Source organism: Myotis nattereri (genome assembly GCF_964212035.1).
Source record: "Myotis nattereri genome assembly, chromosome: 6".
Classification (NCBI taxonomy): Eukaryota; Metazoa; Chordata; class Mammalia; order Chiroptera; family Vespertilionidae; genus Myotis; species Myotis nattereri.
In genome coordinates, this window is record NC_138081.1 from 43780799 (window position 1) to 43803873 (window position 23075).

Sequence of the window (23075 nt, forward strand, 5' to 3'; positions counted from 1 at the left end):
GCAGGAAAAATACACAACTGGACAAGCTGAGTCAGTCTCTTTCTCCGGCTGCCCGACATCACCCATGGGCTCATGAAAAAAGTGGCCATGGCAGGAATGGAGGTTATCACGGGCTCAGCAATATGGACTTCCAGTCACCAAGGCTGACCTGCCTTTAGACTCTCCTGGGTGCCCAATCTGCCAGAGGCCAACACTGCATGCCTGATTGGGTGCCATTCCACGGGGTGATCAGCAAGCCACCTGGTGGCAGGTGAATACATTGGACTGCTTCCGTCATGGAAGAGGCAGCGTTGTTGTTACTGGAATTGACACTTACTCTGGATACAGATTTGCCTTCCCTACACACAATGCTTCAGCCAAAACTACCATCTGTGGACTTACAGAATGCCTTATCCACCATTATGGTATCCCACAAGGCATTGCTTTTGATCAAGGGACTCACTTTAGAGCAAATGAAGCATGGCAATGGGCCTGTATTCATGAAATTCACTGGTCTTACCATGTTTCCCCACCATCCTGAAGCAACTTACTTGACAGAATGGTGGAATGGCCTCCTGAGGCTCAGTTACAGCACCAGCTAGGTGGTAATACCTTGCAAAGCTGAGGCAAAGTTCTCTAGGAGGCTATGAATCCGTGTCCAGTATGATGCTATTTCTCCCATAATCAGGATTCACAGGTCCACAAACCCAGGGGTGAAAATGGAAATGGCACCACTCACTATTATCGCCAGTGACCCACTAGCAAAATTTCTGCTTCTTGTCCCCATGACTTTATGCTCTGCGGGCCAATAAGTCTTAGTTTCAAAAGGAGGGACGTTTCCACCAGGAAACAATTATTCCGTTAGATTGGAAATTAAGATGGCCACTTGCCACTATGGACACCACATGCCTCTGAATCAATAAGCAAAGAAGGAAGTTACTGTGCTGGCTAGGTTGACTGATCCTGCCTACTAAGGGGGATTTGGACTACTACTCTATTATTAGTAGTAGTATTCTCTTTAGTAAAAAGAAATTCTGCAAGCAGTCTGCCTTTAGGCTCGAACTGCAAGTCTTTTCTTGTTCTCCAGCTGCCAGTCTACCTGAAGACTTAGGACTTAACCAGGCTTCACAATCATGGGAGCCAATCCCTTGAAATAAATATATATCTCCATCCAACAGGATGTAATGTGTGTGTGTGTGTGTGTGTGTGTGTATTCACACAACACATATATCCTGTTGCTTCTGCTTCTCTGAAGACCACTAGAAAACCCTGACTAATACAAATACTTACTTGGTGTTGAGTTAGCTACCTCTTCTAAACTTCGCAACAATATTTTGAAATAACTATTCTCTTCAATCCATAAATGAAAAACCTGAGGGTTAGTGCCTAAATAAGGGAAGAGTTCAAAGCAGAAGGCAAGGCATACAGAGTGGTCCTGACAGTGGTTGTGATGGTTTGCTCGAGGCCCCAATGCTAGTGAAACACAGCCAGAATTTCAACCTAGGGCTATCTCATTACAGAGAGAAGGCACACGTTACCTTTATCTCTGTGCAAACATGGAAACTGAATTCTAAACACAGTAAGTGACCTAAATTCGCACTAGCATTAGAACCAGGTTTAGAAGTTGAAAAAGTGCATCCAATATGCACTCATAGTCTGACTAAAAGCCACTTTAACCTGTTTTGCTCTGTTCAGGATGGCATTTCCTGATAACTTACCTTTATAGCAACAATTTTATCACAAGAGCAAAGTAGTCTCTCTGAGGATAACAGTTTGGAAAGGAAAATTCTATTCCTAAATGTTCCTAAAAAGGTAAATTTTTAAAAACATCATTGTATTTTTGGGCAAATTCTCCTCAAAGTTGACTACTTTTTCCAAATCACTAAATATTTTAACTTTCTCATCTAATAAAAAATAAAATAAACAACTGCCTAAGAGAAATATAAAATGTGTTACCTGTCAAAGTCAGAGTTCAGACGCTCACAATTTTTAATTATTCTAAGAACTTGGATATCCTGATTGATGAAGCCAGGTGGCAATAATCCATGAATACTCAATAGTTGTCTTTCTTCCAGGGTAAAAGCCAAGTCCTATGGAAAAAAGAAAGACAATAACTTAAGGAGAAAAAAAAGAGAGAAAAAGCATATATTTACAAAAATAACATCCAACAAGTATATGGAATTAAGGACCAGAAGATCTGGCGATACTCTAAACGTAGACATTTGACTGTGAGTAGACCATGTAACCTCTCAATTCCTCAGTTTCTTCAACATTAAATATTATAATACTATAACATTTTCAGATCTGTGTCACTCACATATTGTTAAGATGAAATTAGGTAATAGGGAAAATGAGTTGAAGACATACAAATGACAGATATAAATATCATTATTAATATCATTAAGTATAAAATGAATAGAAGTTATTATAAGAGACTTTTAAATTATGAATATGAGTAGGTCATCTTTAAATAGGTCAGGTAATGCCTGATATAAGATTGAGGCACCTGTTCCAACACTCCATTCCCAAGTATTCTTATACTATTCTTATACACCCCTAACCACACAAAGCTTCTTGCCATTTCCTGAACGCACCTGAAAGCGTTTCATTCTTCCATGACACTATGGTCAAGAATATATTTCTTCCCTGCTTCTCTGCCCTTCAAGCCTTACCTTAAATGCTCTATCTTCTCTAAAGCCTCCCCAGACTCACCCAGTATATCCATTAGAACCCTATTATTACACTTATGCTATGTTACCTATTTACATGAACACTGGTTGCATAAAACAATAGTACAGAAATTATGAGGCTTGAAAACAAGAAAACAAAATAGAACTGATGGGTTGATGCAAAGACCCAGGATGGATCTAAGAGATTTGTTGGGAAGGGGTAGTACTACAAGGGGTAGTAATAGCAAAAGAAACCCCAGCAGTCATTAATCTTGAAGACGGGAATGAGCAATTCCCCCTGGAAAAAGGTCTCCCCTGGAGATAGGTCTCCTGGGGATTTCCAAGAGACCTCTCTGGTTAGACTGTGCTGCTGTGCCTATGGGTCTGGCAAAAGTGCAGCAACATGATGATGGTCAGGTTCGCTCACTGTGACCACTGCGGATGTTTCTTAGACAACCTGGATGAGTAGGAATGCATTCACTAACTTTGTGTTGGACAATTCTACAGCCATCCTCCTTTGCCCCGAAAGTTTCTTATGATGGCAAAAGAGTGACTCCCAAGTCTTCGGGAAGTTTATTACTCTGGGAAAAGGACAGACAATTTGGTTCATCCCTGAGGCTGACAGATCCTGAGTGTCGAGAAATGAACATGTCCAACCTTAGGAAGTAGGTGAAGGAGGTCAATGAATGAACAACTCTCTATTTCTTCTATTTTTTAAAATACAGAAAAGCCCATCAATTCATGTCACTGATAGAAAGCCTTATGTTTGGACTCCTGGGGGCAAACTGAGGAAAGGCAAATAGATTTGTCCACTGAATGATCCCTGACCGCTGGTGGAGCTCTCGAAGTTGCCTGCAAGAGCTAGCTGAGACAAATAGCTCCTTCTGACGTCTCAAAAGGTCTCCAGGTGCAATCAGTAAAGCTGGTGTCGCTACAAGATGTTTCTCTCCACTAGCAGCCATTCTCATGACTGCAAAACTCCCATTGTTACATGCTCAGCTGGGGGTCCTCTGGGGCTCCAATAAGTGTGGACAGCAGCAGAATGGTTCCTTTCCAAGAGGATAATCCAGTGTGACCATCTGTGCCTGCCCCATCACCCTCTCTTGGTTACCTGGAGAAGAGCAAGCAGACCAGTGCAGCCTGTCAGTTCCTTGCCTAGGAGTTTCAGCAGAAACCAGGACTCCACTGCAGTGTTGCTGGAACCTTTCACATGCCATTTGCTTTTCTACTTGTCATTTGTGTCCCCATGCCAGAATGCAAATGCCATGATGTCAGAGAACTTGTCTGTTTTTTCCACTCTTTATCTTTCGTGCTTAGAACAGGACCTGGCATAATTAGATTTCAGGAATTTACTGCATAAACAGTAAAGTTTTAAATGTTTAATTTTAGAGACTTACATTAAAATTTTAAGAACACTAAAATTGCTGCTCTGAAAACTGATTAGCATATAGACACTGGTACAATTACATTTAAATATAAAGCAACTGGAAAGTGATATATGCATAAAAAGTAACTATAAAGTAGAGAGCATATTTCACTTTCTAAAGATATAACTGGGAAGACTGATCATTTAAAGCACAATGCCATGAAATAACTATTTGAAATGACACAGAATTATGTAGAGTAATATATTTGAAAAAGAAAGAAAACTCAAATTTTTCTCAAACTTGAAATGAAAAATTTGGAAATTGAAAATGGGGGGGAAGCTAGGCTAAGTTAGTCTCAAAAATACATGAATATCTGTAAAGAAACAGTAAACTCCTGAATGTTATGCCTTGAAAATCTGCCTGCAAATATAATAATCAAAATATCAATAACCTGAGAATAAGGCTTATTATCATGCACTTAATAATGGCACTTAACTATCATTTGTTGATGTAGTTAGCTAGTCTTTTTACATAAATTTTCCAGTGAAAGTATATGAAACTAATTTCTAACACTAACAGGTCTCCCATATCTTGTGTCATGTAAATGATAATGTCATCTGGATATCTCTTAATATCCTTTTATGTTTAGTAACTACAAACTCCCATACACTGTTAGCAAAATTTTCCAAGACAGAGTAAAGAGCCAATTAAATTCTATAAAAACAACAACAACCCACCCAGAGTTTAGAAATCTGGGGAACTAGGCCAAGTTAAATTCCTATAATTGGATTCATATTCTATTACTACCCTTTATAATTTTTAAAAAATAAATGAATAAGTAAAATTAAATCTTAAAGTCCCTGAAAATATAAAAATATATATGGTATGATTTCATTTAAACCACAGTTTTTAAGAATTACTCATCAATGTGATCCTTACCAACCAGCAGCTTCCCAAAATGTATTTAGAGAAGAAGTGGAATTTTGAACCATTTAACAATCCTGGCTATATATTTCATTTTTTCATACTAACAGAAACATATTCATAAGCATATTTTTTTACAGTCAAGCCTATCATTATTTAATAATTATTATTGAACGTATTACATATGTCCCCTTTTTCCCCCACTGACCCCCCCCCCTCCAATACCCACCCCACCGCAGGCCTTCAGCACTCTGTCTGTGTCCATGGGTTATGCATTATATGCATACAAAGTCTTTGGTTGATTACTTCCCACCCACCCACCATCCCCCACCTTCCCTCTGAGATTCTGCACTCTGTCCTATGCTTCCATGTCTCTGGATCCACTCCATTCATCAGTTTATTTTGTTACTTAGATTCTACATATGAGTGTGATCATGTAATACTTGTCTTTCTCTGAATGACTTATTTCACTTAGCATGATACTCTCCAGGTCCCTCCATGCTGTCTCAAAGGTTAAGATATTCTTTTTTTATAGCAGCATAATATTCCACTATGTAGACATACCACTGTTTTTTAATCCACTCATCTGCTGATGGGCACTTAGGCTGTTTCCAAATCTCAGCTATTTTAAATTGTGCTGCTATGAACATAGGGGTGCATATATCCTTTCTGATTGGTGTTTCTAGTTTCTTGGGATATATTCCTAGAAGTAGGATTACTGGGTCAAATGGAAGTACCATTTTTAATTTTTTTGAGGAAACGCCATACTGTTCTCCACAGTGGCTGCACCAGCCTGCATTCCCCCTAGCAGTGCACTAGAGTTCCTTTTTTTCTGCATCCTCGCATCCTTGCCAGCACTTGTCGTTTGTTGATTTGTTAATGATAGCCATTCTGACAGGTATGAGATGGTACTTCATTGTTATTTTGATTTGCATCTCTCGGATGATTAGTGACTTTGAGCATGTTTTCATATGTCTCTTGGCTTTCTGAATGTCCTCTTTTGAAAATTGTCTATTTAGGTCCTTTGCCCATTTTTTGATTGGATTGTTTGTCTTCCTTTTGTTAAGTTGTATGAGTTCCTTATATATATATTGTGGAAATTTATAAACAACTCAGTTCTATCTAAAACTTGACAGCAAAATGCCAGTTTTATACATTCTTATTAAAAGCTGATGTAATATACAAATGTTTAAAGAGTGTTTACCTTATGGTTATCCTGTAGGGTCTATCCAACAAAGAATAGTGTATCTAAAGCATGCAGGTCTAAACTTTCATTGGATTTCTACTGAGTCTTTCATGTAGTTGAAAAGCTTAGACATCCATACTTATATTGGGTTTCCAGAACATCTATAATTCTAGTTCCCTAAAAGCATTTTCATACACTCTAGGTTCAACTCTGGTTTTCTCCTTTTCTGTCTTCCTTTTACTTTCCCTACTCCCTAAAAAACCTTTTGGACTAGATCCCTAGCAGAATGGTATGTTGTTTCACTGCTGAGGGCAGAAACAGGACAACTATTCTTCTGGACTTTACTAATTAATCTATGTATATCTTTTTGAGAAAACCGAGATTATCAAGCAGATAGAAAACAAAATTCCTGGCATAACGAGAAACATATTAAAAACCATTTTTGCACCGAGCAAACATAACAGAGAAAGAAACTAGTTTTACCTTGAGTAATTTATCAGAAACTGCTACCATTAAAAACAGAATATATTCAGTATTCTATACTAAGCATCTTTAATGTTTCCAGTGAACTTTAGTAGTTTGCCTTCTTTTCTCCTAAATAATGATTAAAAATAATCAGGCTGAATGGCAAAAATCAAAAACATAAAAAGCATCTAAATCACAAAATTTTTAAGATGACCGGTAGGTTAGTTTGCTGCTGGGGTCTGGCCAATCAGGACTGAGCAAGATGGGCCAGGCATGCCCTGGAGCCCTCCTGCGGTCCCTCCTGGCCCCAACTGTGCACTGGTAGGATCCCTCCGCCTGGCCTGCGCCCTCTCACAATCTGGGATCCCTCAGGGGATGTCAGAGAGCCGGTTTCAGCAGATCCTGCAGGAGGGCACCAGGTGCTGGCAGGTGCTGCTGCTGCGGTGGCGTGAGCCTCTCCCAGTCAGGACTGATTGGGCGCGAGACTGCGGCAGGTGCAGTGGGGCCTGGATGAGTGGGAGCGGCAAGTAGAATCTGCGGGCGGTGTTGGACTGTGGTTTTGGCCCAATTGCCACTGGCTACCCCTAGGGACCCCACCCTTGCACGAATTCATGCACCAAGCCTCTAGTGTGTGTGTGTGTGTGTGTGTGTGTGTGTGTGTGTGTGTATACATATACATATATATATACATACACACACACATATATATATATATACACACACACACACTAGGGGCCCGGTGCACAAAATTCGTGCACTGGGTGTGTGTGTGGGGGGGGAGTGTCCCTCAGCCCAGCCTGCCCCCTCTCACATACTGGGAGCCCTCAGGCGTTGACCCCCATCACCCTCCAATCGCAGGATCGGCCCCTTGCCCAGGCCTGACGCCTCTGACAGAGGCGTCAGGCCTGGGCAGGGGACTCTCATTTCCCCCCATCACTGGTTCTGCCCCCAGCCCAGGCCTGATGCCTCTGGCCCAGGCATCAGGCCTGGGCAGGGGATCCCCAGACCCCTCCGATTGCTGGCTCTGCCCCTTGCCCAGGCCTGACGCCTCCGCCAGAGGTGTCAGGCTTGGACAGGGAACCCCCATCTCCCCCCGATCACTGGCTCTGGCTCCCACCCAGGCCTGAGGCCTCTGGCCCAGGAATCATGCCTGGGCAGGGGACCCCCATCTCCCTCTGATCGCTTGCTCCACCCCCCGCCCAAGCCTGATGCCTCTGACCCAGGCTTCAGGCCTGGGCAAGGGGACCATCATATCCCCCCAATCCCCGGCTCTGCCCCCCGCCCAGGCCTGATGCCTCAGCCAGAGGAGTTGATCCTCATCACCCTCGGATCACCACTGGATCAGCCCCTTGACCAGGCGTCAGGCCTGGGCAGGGGACCCCCAGCTCCCCGCAGTTGCAGGCTCCGCCCCTGCCCCGGCCTGACGCCTCTGGCTGAGACGTCCGGCCCGGGCAGTGGGGACCCGCAGCTGCAGCGGCCCCGCGATCGTGGGCTCTGCTTTAGGCCCAGGCAAGGGACCCCTAGCTCCTGGGACTGCCAGCTTCGACCGTGCCCAGCTCCCATCGCTGGCTCCACCCCTACTTCCTGCTATCACTGGCCAGGGCGGAAAAGGCGCCTGATTCTCCGATCATGGCTGGGGGGCAGGGCAAAGGCGGCCCCAGGGCGGCCTTTGCCCTGCACCCCAGCTCTTAGCTCCCCCCTGGGTTTCCGATCACTGTCAGTGGCAGGGGGGTTCTTCCTGCTTTCCCTTTCGCCTCCCTGCATTGTGCCTACATATGCAAATTAGCCGCCATCTTGTTGACAGTTAACTGCCAATCTTTGTTGGCAGTTAACTGCCAATCTTAGTTGGCAGTTAACTGCCAATCTTAGTTGGCAGTTAATTTGCATATAGCCCTGATTAGCCAATGAAAAGGGTAGTGCCGTACGCCAATTACCATTTTTCTCTTTTATTAGTGTAGATATATATGCTTAATATGCAAATTGTCCACATGGGAGTTCGACCGGGAGACTGATCACTTGCTATGATGTGCACTGACCACCAGGGGGTGGTTCAGAACAAAGGAAGGCCCTGGCCGGCAGCTAGCAGCCAGGGTAGGGAGGCCCCGGGCAGCAGCTGGAAGGCCCCAATCGGCCCTGATTGCCAGCCAGGCCTAGGGACCCTACCCGTGCTCATGCACCGGGCCTCTAGTATTATTTTATATTAGTTTCAGGAGTACAGCATAGTGGTTAGACAATTACATAATTTACAACGTGATTCCCCTGATAATTCTAGTACGTACATGGTATCATGGTTATTACAATATTACAATATTATTGACTATATTCCCTATGCTGTACTTTACATCCCATGACTGTATTGTAACTATCAATTTGTATTTTTAAATCCCTTCACCTTTTCACCCAGCCCCTCAACACCGTCCCATCTGGCTACCCTGTTTGTTCTCTGTATCTATGAGTCTGTTTCTGTTTTGTTGGTTCATTTGTTTGGTTCTGTAGATTTCACATATAAGTGAAATCATAATGGCACATCAGTTCTAACAGGTTTTTTAAAATGCAGGCAGTCCTTGATGTACGTCATTTCGTGGTTACGTCACCATCTCCCATTTATTTATAAAAAAAAAAGTTGCGTGACGCATGTGCTTTAGGTTTTTTATTATTTATTTGCCACAAGTAAGGGTCAGGAATTGCTATCTTTCTTTTAAATTTCTTTACTGTTTCACTTCATTGCTGCTGTATATGTGCTCCATGTGAGTGACGTAGGTGCTTATGTAGGTGGGTTCCCACTTACGGCGATTTCGCATTAAGTCGCACCATAGGAACAGATCTCTGATGAAACCCGAGGACCTACTGTATCAAAAGATTTTCAAATTATTTTTAATAGTAATTTGGGAGAAAATTATTTATCTATTAAGAGTATTAAAGGAGGGGCCTTTTTGTTTTTATTATTTATTATTCTGAAATAAAGAGATCAAATTTTAGTTTTAAATACCATAGTATTTTTAAATGTATTAACATAGTGTATGTGCACAGTTTATATCTACAGAAAGAGAAGTGATACTAATTTGTCCTGGATACATTCTACTGAAGGATTCCTTCCTATACATTTTCCAGAGTGCCAAAAATTGCTCTTTTCTCTCTCTTTTTCTCTCTCTTCCTCCTCCCCTCCTTCCCTCTGTCTTCTCCCTCCTTCCCTCCATCCCTCCATCCCTACATCCTTTACACTTCCTCTTAAAAAAAAAAGCCAAATCTCAGATCTTGGATTGAAATGTGTAAGAATAATCCAAACCAAATCAAATGGGTAATAACGGTTGCCAGTAGAGAGTCTAGTAATCATATGCACATTTACATTATTCTAGACAAAATCCTCTAAATATGCCTAAGATAATACATATAGTGATTACTCAACAGGAAGGTCAGGATGACTAGATACTTGTCTATTGTGCATTCATTTGATTTCTTAACTCACTGACCTAACAGAAGAATCTGCAAAGTTTGAAAATTAGGTGGCATTTCGACACATTTAATTACCAATTAAATTAAACATGGATTTGTAAATGTCCCTTGCTTTTTCCTTCAAGAAGGTTTTCCTCCTTTTCTTTGGGTTAGTGAGGGGCCCTCCAATATGCTCCCACAACATCTGGTACTTCTCTACTTCATTTCTACTTAACTGCTGTTTCACCCGGAATTCCGGGTGCTTCCGGTGGACAAGCACTATGCTATTCATATTTGTAAGCCAGCCTCTGACACAATGCCAGGACGGAGCAGGGCCTTAATAAATTTTAAATAAACAAGTGGATGAACAAATATGAGTCTGAAACAACTTTTCAGTTACATGTAGTTCGTTCTATGTAGTTCTAATTTTAAGCAATCAACCCATCCACTTCAAATTTCAAACTAAGAATTTTTATATACACATATGTACAAGAATGTTCATGATGTGAAATCTGTCCAGTAATAATTGAGCTTTCACACATACATTAGAAAAATATTTAATTAAATTAATCTAATACTAATAACTTTTTAAATTGATTTTAAAGCAAGTATTTAAGATCCACTTGGTTTGATAAGAGATATCTACTTAGCGTTAAGTACCAGAGTTGGTGGGGATTTTTTTAAATGTCTTAATCTAAATCAGGGTTTCTCAACCTCAGCACTTAGTGACATTTTGAACCAGATAATTCTTTGTTATAGGTGGCTGTTTGGTACATTTGGCATGTATTTGGTACATATTTGGTACATTATTTTGCAATAATCCATATGCTTTAAATTGATACACATACTTCACGGGCAAACATATATTCACAGGAACATATAAGTCTAATGGGCATACTATTTGGATTTAGATACAAGTTTGATTCACAAGTAGACATTTTTTAACACTGTGATTTTGAGCAAGTACTTAAAGTATTAGGGGTTAAATGGAAACTCTCCTCAATGAATATATCACCTAAATAAGAGTAATCAAACATTTATGGAGCACATAGTATAGGTTATGTGTGTCACATTGGGTTGTTGGGAGGACAAAATGTGATTAGATATTTTTGCATCCTGTGTAAATTATAAAGTGAGTGATATATAAATATTTATATTACTAACAAGTTTTAAGATGAAATCACACATATGCAAATCCTAAGTAAATAGGATTCTTCACAGCCCAATATTGTCAGAAACTCCTTGAATTTAAGAATCAATTTTAAGAGACCAAGTCAGTACCTTTTGTAAAGACCCAACTTATTGGGTTATTAATAACTGGGGGTTATTAACATAAGGTCCATGGACCTAATCACAGACCCTGAGTGGATATTATTCAAGAATCTCAAAATGTGGACATTTTGTTTGACTAACTCTATTTCCTCTCATTATAAAAGAAGAAAAAACAAACAAGATAAATACAGGGTTGGATGAAAGTAGGTGTACAGTTCTAATACAAATAAATAATATAATAATTAAAAAAATAATAATACAAAAATAAACTGTTTTGTGTACTTATAACTATAAACCTACTTTTGCCTACCACTATAGTAGTGGTTCTTGTGATTCTGGCATAAATCAAAATAACAAACATTTTTATATCCTATTACATTTGTGGGATATATTTTGATATATCATTTATAACTATCATTATTTGAAATTATAGTAGTTTAAAACCCAAAATAAGGTTGCTTTATAACATGAATAGGCACATAGGCTAGTCAGGGTGATGATCTTCCTACTGATCTCTTTTAAAAATAAAATTTTACTTCAAATTGCCCATATTTAAATATATTGCAATGCCACGTAAGTCTTTAGTAAAGAGAAATCTATCTTAGGGAGGTTTTTTTAAAAATATATTTTATTGATTTTTTACAGAGAGGAAGGGAGAGGGACAGAGAGTTAGAAACATCAATGAGAGAGATGAGCTGCCTCCTGCACATCCCCCACTGGGGATGCGCCCGCAACCAAGGTACATACCCTTGACCGGAATTGAACCTGAGACCCTTCTGTCCGCAGACCTACACTCTATCCACTGAGCCAGACCAGTTAGGGCGAGAAATATATCTTACAATATCCCACATTTAGTGTTTAACATTTTAATATATATATTGTATTATAATTGATTTTATAACATTATGTATTTTACTTATTTAAAACCATTGCTTTAAGGAGTCTACGGACTTCACCACATTTGCAAAGGAGACTTCTGGCACAAAATATATTAAGAACTGTTGCAGAGAACTATGTTTTAGTTTCCTAAGGGATACACACATACTTTACCTATCAACATGATATTCCCAGAAACACCACAAGATGGCTTTCTTACTTCAGATCCACAGTTGAGATTTTCAGGGATGTCCTGACTCCTCTTACAGTTGTTTTGTGGGTGATTGTAAAGCTCACTGTGTTGGTTAGGGTTCTCCAGAGAAACATAACCAATAGGATGCATGTACATACCCATGGAAATTTACTTAAGGAATTGGCTCATACAATTATGGAGATTAACAAGTCCTTAAATCTGGTCAGCAAGATGGAGACCCAGGAGAACCAATGATGTAGTTCCAGTCCAAATCTAAAGGCCTGAGAAACCCAGAGAGCTGAGAGTCTAGTCTAGCTTGGCCCACCCAAAATAGGGAGGGAAGTTGGCTTTGCTCAGTCTACCAATTCAAATGTTAATTTCATCCATAAACATCCTCAGAGACATACTCAAAATAATATCTGACCAAATGTCTGGGCATCCAGTGGCCCAGTCAAGTTGATACATAAAATCCATCATCACATTCACCAAATATTTTTCAACAAATATTTTTTAGTGTCTGCTCACAATGCTTATAGGCACTAAACCAATGGAACAGTGTGATATGTCAAACATGGTCCATGGCCTCAAGGAATTTACAATCTAGAGAGCTTACCAGGATATTATATAAATAGCTATACAAATAACTATAAAATAATTAGGTGGTAAGTGCAGGGAAAAGGGAAAGCTTATGATGTAACTTAATTTAGAATGTTCAAAGGGAAGAGCTCACTGAAAGGGTGTTCAAATGAGATTTGAAGGACACATAGAAGAGTAGGAGTTGACCAAGTAAAAAGCTGGGGTGGTAGTGCAGGCAAGAACAGGGCATAAACCCTAATGCACACAGCCTGGCTTCTTGGAGAAAGTATAGGGAAGAAAACTGCATCACCTGTGGAAAGAAGGCTGAAAGATGACACTGAGAAGACAGGCAAGAACCAGAACAGGCAAGTCTTTGTTAGCCTGGTCAAATTTTAAACTGTATGCTAAGACTAATGGGAGAACTCCTTTTTTTCCCCCTAACTAGTCATACCATTTCATGAAAATGCTACGGGTGAGTTCAGAGCACTCACCCGACAGTATTTGTTACTCACCATACTGAGGAATCCCCTTGCTAAGGCTAACTCAGTAAAGAAAGGGAACACAATGCTTCAGAACCAGTTGCAGAGTACCAGGTTGATGATACAGAGTCCAATCTGGGATCATGATTCTCAGTCCGTTTTCCATGTCTCCCTATGATCTGTACATATAAAAGCCTAAGCGACCGTTCCAACCAGTCAGCCATTTACTATGACACGCACTGACCACCAGGGGGAAGACGCTCAATGCAGGAGCTGCCCTCTGGTGGTCAGTGCACTCCCACAGTGGGAGCACCACTCAGCTGACCGAGGGGTGCCAGATGCAGGGCTCACAGCTGGTCACTGCAGCCCGGAGACTGCAGCGGAGCGGCAGTGAGCCTACCCAGCAGGCACAGCAGGGCCAGGATGAGCAGGAGTGGCAGGCAGGAGTGGCAGGCAGCATTGGACTGCCATTTTCGGCCAGATCCCCACAGGCCACTCAAGGTGCACCGGGCCTCTAATTCATATATATACTCCTAACTGCAACATTTCTCTTTATAACACCACCTCCTACCCACTACTCAAAAGGCATACCTAATTCATGCCCTATATTAATAACATTTATGAAAATCCCTTGTAAGAATATGCTGAGTACAGTATTTCTAGAATGTAATGGAAACAATTGTCACTGAAACAGTCGTTGCCTGCAGGAAGGAGAACCAGTTAGCTGATGCACAAAAGTGGAAGGGGGACAAACTTTTCACACTTTGGTATCTTTTTATTTTTATACAATAAATCTGTAAGGCTATTAAAATATTAATAACTGTGAAAGCCACTTATCTCAATCTCTAAGAACATTGTAATCATATTTGTCATTTACCTGTGTTAAATCTCTAGCCTGTTTCTGGCAGCTCTGGCTATAGCAGAGACTGCTAACTGTCTGCCACATCTGTTCTCCCCTTCCTCCCCAGTAAGAGAACCATTACATTATTTGGGGCAGCAACGCATCAGGTAAAAGACTATAATTCCATACTCCCTTGTAGTTAGATGTGGCCATGTGACTATAAATGGTAGTGTTGTATGAGATGTGGGGAAAACTCCTTAACCCCTAGAGTGCCGGGGAGCGCAATCGCGCTCCTCCTGTCTTTCGCCAAAAGTGCTGGGAGCGCTTTATTTTAACATTATATGTTTTGTTCAAATTTTTTTTCTACTTGTATTTTATAATACAATCAGCAAACAATATATGTCAAAGATGAAAACAAATGTAGTAAAGGTTTCCTTAAGTTTTTGAATATGTAACTTCATTTATTTGCGATTCATAATTTTTTTCCTAAACTGCTGTAAAATCAGCAAAAATGCCTTGGCAATTTTAGCATAGTTCCTAGGATATTGGCTGGCACTCAAAGGGTTAAAGACAGCTGACTCCACTGAAAAGTGGGTTTTCTAGTGTTTCATTTCTTCCAGCAGTCACCTGGGAATGTGTACATAAAATCTATAAATCTACACTCAGGACTATGAAGTGATCTTGAGGATGGCAAAGCAGCAATGTTCTTGGTCACTCTGTGGACACACCAAAAAGCCTGAGATGGGCTCTCAAAGGTCACGGAGAAGGAAAATCCACTGCTTTTTCCATTTTCTCCAGCCCCAGCCCCAAGGTAATCTCATAGTGGGGGGCAGACTCATGGCTACCACAGATGTCGAAAATTCTAAGGGAGGGATGTCATTCGTTTTAACCAGAGGAGCAATGGTCCCAAGATCATGGGTCAAATGCCTGCTGCTTGTTTCTCTCTCTTCCAGATACTTGGCCCCAGATACAAATGCAGCTGCAGGAAGTACACAGCAGAGCAGGGAAACTAAAGGCCCAGTTTTCTGGCTTGTGGGCTGGAAAGGGGGATCTGCAGGAGACAAGATAGTATCAGAGAAATCACAGAGAAGGGAACTCAAAAGAGCCATCCCCTAAAGTTGTATATGAACAACTGGGCTCACTTCTGAGCTATTCATGTATCGATCTGACCTTAAAGCACAGCAAAAGCTTTGAGAACTGAACTGTGCAGTGAGCCACTGCACAAACCCACACTGGCCACTAGATGGTACACATGATGAACAGATCCAAAGAACAGTACAAAGTAGGTTTTGAAAATGGGATACTGGAACCACACCCATGGAAGCTGGGTCTAACTTACACACTGACCTAACCAGATTGAGTGGCTTCTAAAAATAAAAAGAACAGTATTCTCCTTAGGATTTAACTAAAACCTATAAACTCATAATATGCAAATGTTCAGGGTCCATGCAAAAATTACTCAGCATATAAAGAAACAGAAAAACATTAACTCTCAATGGAAAAGAAATTAAACAAGCATCAATCCCAAGAAGATACAGGTAATGGACTTATCAAGGACTTATAATCAGCTCTTGTAACCATGCCCCAAACCATAAGAGCAAAATATTTTAAAATGACTGGAAAGATAGAAAGTCTTGGCTAAGAAATTAAAACTATAAAAATCAAAATGGAAATTTTAGAACTGAAAAAAAACCCCAATAACAACTAAAATATTCATTGGATAGGCTCAAGAACAAAATGGAGATGTGAGAGGGAAGAGTCTGTCAACTTCAATACAGATCATTAGAAATCAACCACTCTATAAAACAAAGAGAAAAACAAGATGGGGGGGAGGGGAGTAACAGCCTCAAAGACTTGTGGGCAATACCAAAAAGCATAACATTTGTATCAACAGAATCCCAACAGGAGAGGAGAAATAAAAAATATTTGGGAAAATAATGGCTAAAACCTTATCAATTTTGGCACAAGACATAAATTACAAATTCAGGAAGCTCGGCAAAACACAAGAAGATAAACTCAAAGAAATCCAAACCCAGAAATACTATATTCAAAATGTTAAAAACTAAAAACAAAAGGAAAAAGAAAAAAACCTTTTAAGGAGCCAAAGAAAAACAATTGGAATGACTGTAGATTTCTTGTCAGAAACAAGGGAAACCAGGAGGAAGAAGAATGGCACTTTTTTTTAAAAAAAATTCTTTATTGTTTAAAGTATTACATATGTCTCCTTTTTCCCCCATTGACTGCTCCCCGGCCACTCCCACCCCCCAGCACCAGCCCTCACCCCTTAGTGTCTGTGTGCATTGGTTATGCTTATATGCATGCATACAAGTCCTTTGGTTGATCTCTTACCCCACTCCACCCTCCCCTTCCTTCCCTCTGAGGTATGATGGTCTGTTCCATACTTCTCTGTCTCTGGATCTATTTTTGTTCATCAGCTTACGTTGTTCATTAAATGGGCAAAGGACCTAATCAGACACTTTTGAAAGTGGACACACAGAAGGCCAGGAGACATATGAAAACATGCTCGAAGTCACTAATCATCCGAGAAATGCAAATCAAAACAGCAATGAGGTACCATCTCACACCTGTCAGAACGGCTATCATCAAGAAATCAATAAACAACTAACGCTAGTGAGGATGTGGAACCCTCGTGCACTGCTGGTGGGAATGCAGACTGGTACAGCCACTGTGGAGAACAGTATGGAATTTCCTCAAAAAGTTAAAAATGGAACTCCCATTTGACCCAGGAATTCCACTTCTAGAAATATATCCCAAGAAACCAGAAACACCAATCAGAAAGGATATATGTACCCTTATGTTCATAGCAGCGCAATTTACAATAGCTAAGATTTGGAAACAGCCTACGTGCCCATGAGTAGATGAGTGGATTAAAAAACAGTGGTACATATACACAATGTAATACTACACTACTGTAAAAAAGAATGAATTTTTACCATTTGCAACAGCATGATGGACCTGGACAGCATTATGCTAAGTGAAATAAGCCAGTTGGAGAAAGATAAGTATCACATGATCTCACTCATTTGTGGAATATAAAGAATGGCACTTTTAAAGTGTTGAAGGGGAAAAAACTGTTAACCCTGAATTCTGTAACTGGTAAAAATATCCTTTAAAAATTAAAGTGAAATAAAGACATTCTCAGATGAAAGAAAACTAAAACAATTGGTATTCTAGCAACACTACTCTAAAGGAAATGCTAATGTCTGAGGAAAACTTGGAATATCAAAAATGAAAGAAAAGTAACAGAAATGGTAAATATCTGGGTAACTATAATAGATTATCCTTTCCCTCTTAAAATCTTTAAAATATGTATGACAGTTAAAATCAAGTTAAAAACATTATATTAAATTATTACACCAAAAATATTTTTATAAAACACAATAGCAAAACAAAAAACCAAACTGATTAAAAATGGGCAGAGGCCCTGGCAGAGTGTGGCTCATTTGGTTGGAACATCGTCCTGGACCCCAAAAGGTTGCAGGTTCGATTTCAGTGAAGGCACATACCTAGATTTCAAGTTCAATTCCCAGTTGGGACACGTACAGGAAACAACCTATCGGTGATAGATGTTTCTCTCCCACATCGATGTCTCTCTCTCTCTCTCTCTCTCTCTCTCTCTCTCTCTCTCTCTCTCTCTCCTCTCTCTAAGCATGTTCTCGGGTGAGGATTGAAAAAAATGGACAGAGTTTCCAAACAGACAGTTTTCCAAAGAAGACATATGAATGGCAAACAGGTACATGAAAAGGTGCTCTAATCATGGAGAAGTGCAAATCAAAACCACAATGAGATATCACCTCACGCCTGTTAGAATGACTATTATGCAAAACATAAGTAATAACAAGTATTGATGAGGATGTGGAGAAAAGGGAACCCTTGTGCACTATGGGTAGAAATGTAAAATGGAGCACCACTATAGAAAACAGTATTCAGGTTCCTCAAAAACTTAAAAATAGAACTACCATATGACTAGCAATTCTACTTCTGGGTATTTATTGGAGGAAATCAAAAACACTAACTCAACAGGATATGTGCACCCTTATGTTCATTATAGCATTATTTACAATAGCTAAGATATGGACACTACCTAAGTGCCCATCGATAGATGAATGGATAAAGAAAATGTGTTGTATATATATGCATGTATATAAACTTACACAATGAAATACTATTCAGCCATATGAAAGAAATCTTGCCATTTGTGACTACATGTATAGACTTTGAGGACATTATGCTAAAAGAATTCAGACAGAAAGACAAACACTGTGTACTATCACATATGTGGAAGTTTTTTTTAATGAGCTCATAGATACCGAGGTGAGAGGCTGGGGGGGGGGGTACAAAATGGGTGAAGATTGTCAAAAGGTATAAACTTCCAGTTATAAATACATGTCATGATAAGTACCTATAATAATAAAAGCATAATATGCAAATCGACTGAACTGCCGAACAACGGGACGACCCTCCGGATGAAGCAGGGGCTGCGAGGGCTGAGGCAGCCAGGACTGGGAGGGCAGAGCACCTTGCACAAATTCTGTGCACCAGGCCTCTCGTAGTTAATAATACTGTAGTGCATTTTTGGAAGTTGCTAAATGAATAAATGTTAAAAGTTCTCATCACACAAAAAAACCTGTATAACTATGTCTGGTGATGGGTGTTAACTAGACTTATTGTGCTGAGGATTTTGCAATATATACAAATATTGTATCATCATGTTTTAAACCTGAAACTAATATAATGTTATATGTCAACTATATCTCCATTTTAAAATGTTTATGTAATACATGCACGGATATGTAAGTGGATATAATACCTATAAAAATTATAACATAAACAGATGAAAGTAATTAGACCTATATGATGGTGGAGTATCTGCATCATATTGATGTTGATTTTAAGTAGATTGTGGAAAGTTAAAGATATCTTATTCCTAAAGAGATACTGTCAAAACTCAATGGGTAAATTAAAAGAGGATAATAAAAATATTCAAACAATATAAAAAAGTAGCAGGAAAGGAGAAATAAAGGAATAAAAAAACAGAGGGAACATGCACCTAATCATAAAATGGTGAATAGAAATCCAAACATATCAAGAATTACATTAAGTATAAAGGGTCTAAACTCAGAAATTAAAAGACAGACATTGTGATAAATTGGCAACAATCAAAACTGACTGATTAGATCATTACTGTTTCTCACCTACATGTTCCTGTGAAGACCCAGAAAATGTTGACCTTAACCTCTGACTCTGCATGTCACCATTTCCAGCTCCTCCTGATGACTTATATCATTGGATCTTTCAAACCAGTAATGTCTCTGTTATTTATTAAGCTTTGATTCTTAAAGGAAGATTATAGTACATTTTTCAATTTCCCAATTTCTCAATTAAATTATCTCATAATTTGGAAAAGCATAACTTTTGTGAGAAATTGAGGAAGACATTTCTATGTGGAAACAGTTTTTTGACCCTTTGATATGTCTTGCACTGAGTGAGATATGTTAAGTCTTCTATTATTGGTGTGTGTTTTTAATTCTCTTTTCATGTCCTGCAGTGTCTTTTTGAGTAAAGGTGGCTGCTGCCTTATTTGGTACATAGATATCATAACTTCATTCAGAATTGCACCTTTCAGCATTATAAAGAATCCTATATAATAAAAGGCTAATATGCAAATAGACCGAACAGTGGAACAACCGAACAACTGAACAAACGGTTGCTATGACGTGCACTGACCACCAGGGGGCGTTTGCAGAACATGGTGGGTGTTGGCCGTGGCAGGATGGTGGAGCAGGTGAGTGGGGGCGCTAGACCAAGGCAGGGCACCAGTCGTTGTCATCAGGGCAAGGCTCTGGTGGTTACTGAAAATTCTTTGCTCCTGCATGCTGCGGTCCCGCCTGGCACTGCACCTGCTGCCGGCACCAGCCTCGCTTGCACCAGCTGCCTGCGCCAGAGTTGCCACTCGCACTCATTGCCAGCGCCAGTCCTGCTTGCACCCGCAGCTGGCTCAGGAGCCACTGCTTTCACCTGCTGCTGGTGCCTGGCGGCAGTCCTGATCACTCAGCACCATCAGCAGATGTGAGCAGTGGCTGCCAGCCATGATTGCCCCTGAGGGCTTCTCCACCTCCCTCTGCTCCTGAGGGGCGATCGGGGCAGCAGCAGCCGCTTGCACCCACTTGTGCCAGCTCCAATCACTCTACGCTGTCAGCGGTGTGAGTGGGGCTGGCGCCATCAGCGCATAGGAGCGGGAGGTGGCAGGAGTGGGGCTGCAGGCAGACAGGGGACTGGGGGCCGTGGCGGGAGGGGCTGGGCAGGGGCACTGAGGATGGGCTGAGACCTGCCCCTGTGCCTACTGCAGCCTCGTGGCCCACAGTTCCTTTCAAGGTGCATGAATTCTAACAATAGGGCCCCTAGTACTTCATATCATTTAATGCTTTTTGACACAACTTCTACATTGTCTGACCTCAGGATAACTCTGATTTCTTGCTGCTTGCATTTTCCCATTTCTTTATTTGTAGCCTGTCTGTAACATTTTGTTCTTGATGTATTTCTTATATGCAGTATAGTTTGTGCTTTGTGAAACAATCTGAAAACAATTTTATTTATAAGTGAGTTATTCTCACTTATATTTATTTGTATGACCAATATATTTGCTCTCAATTCTGTCATATTATTATGTTATAATTATCACGTGTAAGAAGTAAATATAAGCAAGATTTTGAATAAGTAAAAATTTTAAAGATCCACAAAAATGCTTATTAACCAAGTTTCAATTTCTTTTTGGCTCTAAGCACATAAGTAAAGACACACTGTTTGCCCGGGTTGTGGGCTCAATCCCCAGTTGGGGGCATGTGGGAGGCAGCTGACCAGTGATTCCCTGTCATCATTGATGTTTCTATCTCTCTGCCCTTCTCCCTTTCTCTCTAAAATCAATAAAAATAGTATTTTTTTAAAAAAAAGAAAGTTGTTAAGTAATGATAGTAGGACTAATATTCAGCACATAAATTTTAAGTGGAAGGCTAAATTGGGGAACTAATGAGATAAATTTGGAGAAGATGTAAACCTAATTGACAGATTGAATTTACATTCAACATAACAGTAAATAATAACATACTATAAATACTTGGATAACAGAAGAGTAAGTAACATAAAGGAAAATGCTAATTGATTAAGACATTTCTCTCATACTTAGATGTAGGACAGACTACAATACTGAAAATAAAACTAGCAAAACTTGCAGTTACCCAAAAAGTAGGGTGACGAAGGTCTGTGTGAGTATGGCTGAAGAAGTCTTCATATAGTTAGGTGACAGGCTGAGGTGTTATAGGACAGTAAGAAATACTAGTGTTTCTTTGGAGCCAAGGTTGTCACAAAAATCAATATGAATTCCTGGACTAGCAAAAAACTTAAAGGCCCAGAAGTCTTCAGAGTTCGGAGCAGATCAAGAAGTTCCACAACTATGGTTCCAGTAGTATACAGGTGTTCCAAAAATATATATATACACACTTTAACAATTGATAGCTCAATTTTGAAAATGAAATGTATTTTAATAAACACTGCCTTTATAGTTATTCAAAGTGTGTGTATACAGTTTTTTGGGATACCCTATATATGAGGATATTGCCACTTCCATGAGGTACCACACCACTGGGTAAAAAGAATAGTTTACTCCATTAACCTCCCCATGGTTGGTGAATTAGTTTTTTAAATCCAATTTGATACAATGCAGCCAATAAAATTCAATTACAAATTCAAAAAATGTGTTTTTAATGCTGCACCTTTTTACCTTTGGTGAAAATCTCTGTGATATGACTATTCTTAAAGAAATTAACCCTTATTGATGAGTAGGAGTATAAAGGGTTTTAATATAATAAATTATTGATGTAAATAGTAAAGGCATAAACTACTCTTGCTTTGGGAGTGCATATTCCATCTACCTACTCGGAACAGACACTCTTGCCCCTGACTTGAGGATTTCAAACAGGTTATACCACTCACGTGGTCCTTTTTAAGTGGTGATCCATACTTGGTCATAAACAGAAGGAAGCTACACATCAAAGTAACCGATTGTTTTGTCACATCAAATGTTATCTTTGTTCTACTGAAAATACGTCCAGACATGCAGTATAATAAAAAGGAAGAAAAAAAATCAAACCAGCAATTAAATTCATTTTGAAGTATTTCCAATTTCATAATGCTTTATGATCACAAATGCTAAATAATCATAGATTTGTAAAAGTTGCCTGTCACCACAAAAATAAAAAAGAATTCACACTAACCATAATTTATTAAATAAAAGGAATCACAAGTCTTGAAGCCATTAAAATGGATTTTAAAAATCACCAGCAGATGCCCTAACCAGTTTGGCTCAGTGGATAGAGCATAGGCCTGCAGACTGAAGGGTCCCCGGCTCGATTCCAGTCAAGGGCAAGTACCTTGGTTGTGGGACACATCCCCAGTGGGGGGTGTGCAGGAGGCAGCTGGTCGATGTTTCTTTCTCATCGATGTTTCTAACTCTCTATCCCTCTCCCTTCCTATCTGTAAAAAATCAATAAAATAAAAAATAAATAAATAAATCACCAGCAGAAAATTCCTGTCAGGATGGCAGAGTAGGGTAAATGCTGTGTTCACCTCTTCCCAAGACATCAACATTACAACTAAATTACCGAACAACCACTCTTAAGAACCATCTCAAGACTAGCTGAACAGAACTATAACCAATGATATACAGAAGCTACCTGGAGACTGGTAGGAGGGGCAGAGACCTGAAACAGGCTGGTCCCACACCCACCTGTGGCAGAATC

The 23075-nt window shown here is 40.0% G+C and overlaps 1 protein-coding gene across 1 annotated transcript in view; it reads right to left on the reverse strand.

Annotated features, from left to right (window-relative positions):
- ME1 (malic enzyme 1) overlaps positions 1-23075 on the reverse strand; it is a 156647-nt gene that overhangs the window by 128046 nt on the left and 5526 nt on the right. Inside the window, exon 2 of the mRNA XM_081094386.1 lies at positions 1936-2069. Within this exon, the coding sequence (XP_080950512.1) occupies positions 1936-2069 (134 nt within the window). The remainder of the gene's footprint in view (positions 1-1935; positions 2070-23075) is intronic.